Source organism: Aplysia californica, unplaced genomic scaffold (assembly GCF_000002075.1).
Source record: "Aplysia californica isolate F4 #8 unplaced genomic scaffold, AplCal3.0 scaffold00543, whole genome shotgun sequence".
In the NCBI taxonomy this organism is placed as follows: Eukaryota; Metazoa; Mollusca; class Gastropoda; order Aplysiida; family Aplysiidae; genus Aplysia; species Aplysia californica.
Genome location: NW_004797813.1, coordinates 289,719 through 291,377, shown reverse-complemented (window position 1 = coordinate 291,377; position 1,659 = coordinate 289,719). Strand labels below are relative to the sequence as shown.

The window sequence follows — 1,659 nt, the reverse complement described above, 5'->3', positions numbered from 1 at the left end:
ACGCGCTCGCAACTGCAGGTCATATGAGCGCGCGGGATACACCAAACAATTTCAGTTTGAAGGAAATTTTGAATTTTTCCCTGGCGGCGGCCGAAGCCTACTCTTATCGATTTTGGACCGACCTCCTAGGGATCTTTAACGTGCGCAACTTGCACACGGGACCTCCGATATTTTTCGCCCTTGTCCGAGAAGGCTAGGTGTAGATCTTTCCCACCAGAAGATCAGGGGCGTGGCAGAAAGACAGCAGTAAGAAGGGGCCAAAGAGTAGCAGTAGAAATGCTGCAGAAAGAGTCAGGAGCCTAGAGGAGGGGGCAAAGGAGGCGAGAGGGTGGGGGCAGAGAGTAGAGACGAAAGCAGACCAGAGAACATTGATGGCAAGAGAACAGGAAAGGAGGTGAAATGAGACAATTTTAAATCAGAATTTTTTTCCCGTCGCTACCCGGATTCGAACCCGGGACCTTTGAAAGAGAGGCGAACACTTTAACCTCTAGGCCACGAGAGCCCCCGCAATAACTGTAACTGTAGTGTAAGGGTGCAGCCACGCTTCACGGCCAACGCAAACGAATAACAGATTTACTAATATTTTTGTTGCTAGCCACCCGTGTCCGTGATTAGCATCCCATTGTCTTTTCGGGAGCAATACAATTTGCTGAACCGTTTATCCATCTTTACAAGAGGGGATGAAGAAGTAAAGTAAAGGTAGGCTACATAATTAGGGGGCTTACTTCATGTATAATGTATTAGATCTAGTATTAGGCTAAGTAACGGAAAAGATACACACGCAGACAGATCTACTTCTTCACTAATACTCCAAGAACTATGATGTTCTGTTTAGTCAGTATGCGTAGGCCTACTTTTATTATAAGCTCAAACAAGATCATATGAACAGAGCTGTTTAAATTCGTTGTTCCGTGCTGACAGTCTGACAGTGGTAGAAATTAATCGTGGAGAGGGACACTCCAGTTTTACCTTCACCTAACTTGCGCTTTCGTTTGTTGAGTAGTGCATAGGTTGAATTGTTTGTGTTAAGCTATATGATTTTTAGCTATGTATCAATATAACAAATCGTTCACTTGAGTAGTTGACGGGTGGTCTGGTGTTGTTTTTGCTCCTACTTTCCTATCAAACATCCATTGTTCTTTAAATTTCTCCACCTTCTTTTCTTTCTATGTTACTCTCTAATAACGCATCTAATCTACGGCGCTTATAATTATGTAATTATGTTGCAATTGCCGTGAACCTCTTTCTAAAACCCACTAAATCGTGCACTTCTTTTTTAAATACTTTAATGACATAACATCAGTTTCTCGACCTCACAGATCCAACAGACCAGCCGTGTTCAGTGCACCAGGGGGAGCCATGTCTGACCCGTTCACGGCGTACCCGGCTCGTGTGTGTGGTGAGTGACAGTCACACACGTCAGCAGCACTCACCTCTGGTCGCACCGGAATATGAATGTTATGATGATAGTATTGATAGGCAGCTCAAGATCAAGATCAAGATAAAAACATATGTTAATACATGTAGATCTATTAATGACTTAAAACTGTTGTTTTTGCTTCGCTGCAACTTTAGAAGCTGATTTAACCCAAATTACGTGATGAAAAATAAAATTGTTAACTTCTTGAAAACAACATCGCACAGTAGCCAGTACTAAGA

The 1,659-nt window shown here is 42.9% G+C and overlaps 1 protein-coding gene across 1 annotated transcript in view; it reads left to right on the top strand.

Moving 5' to 3' along the window:
• LOC106012877 (mitochondrial fission process protein 1) overlaps positions 1-1,659 on the top strand; it is a gene marked incomplete at its 3' end in the record, with an annotated part of 5,573 nt that overhangs the window by 2,083 nt on the left and 1,831 nt on the right. Inside the window, 1 exon segment of the mRNA XM_013087080.1 lies at positions 1,320-1,399. Coding sequence (XP_012942534.1) covers positions 1,360-1,399 — 40 coding nt within the window.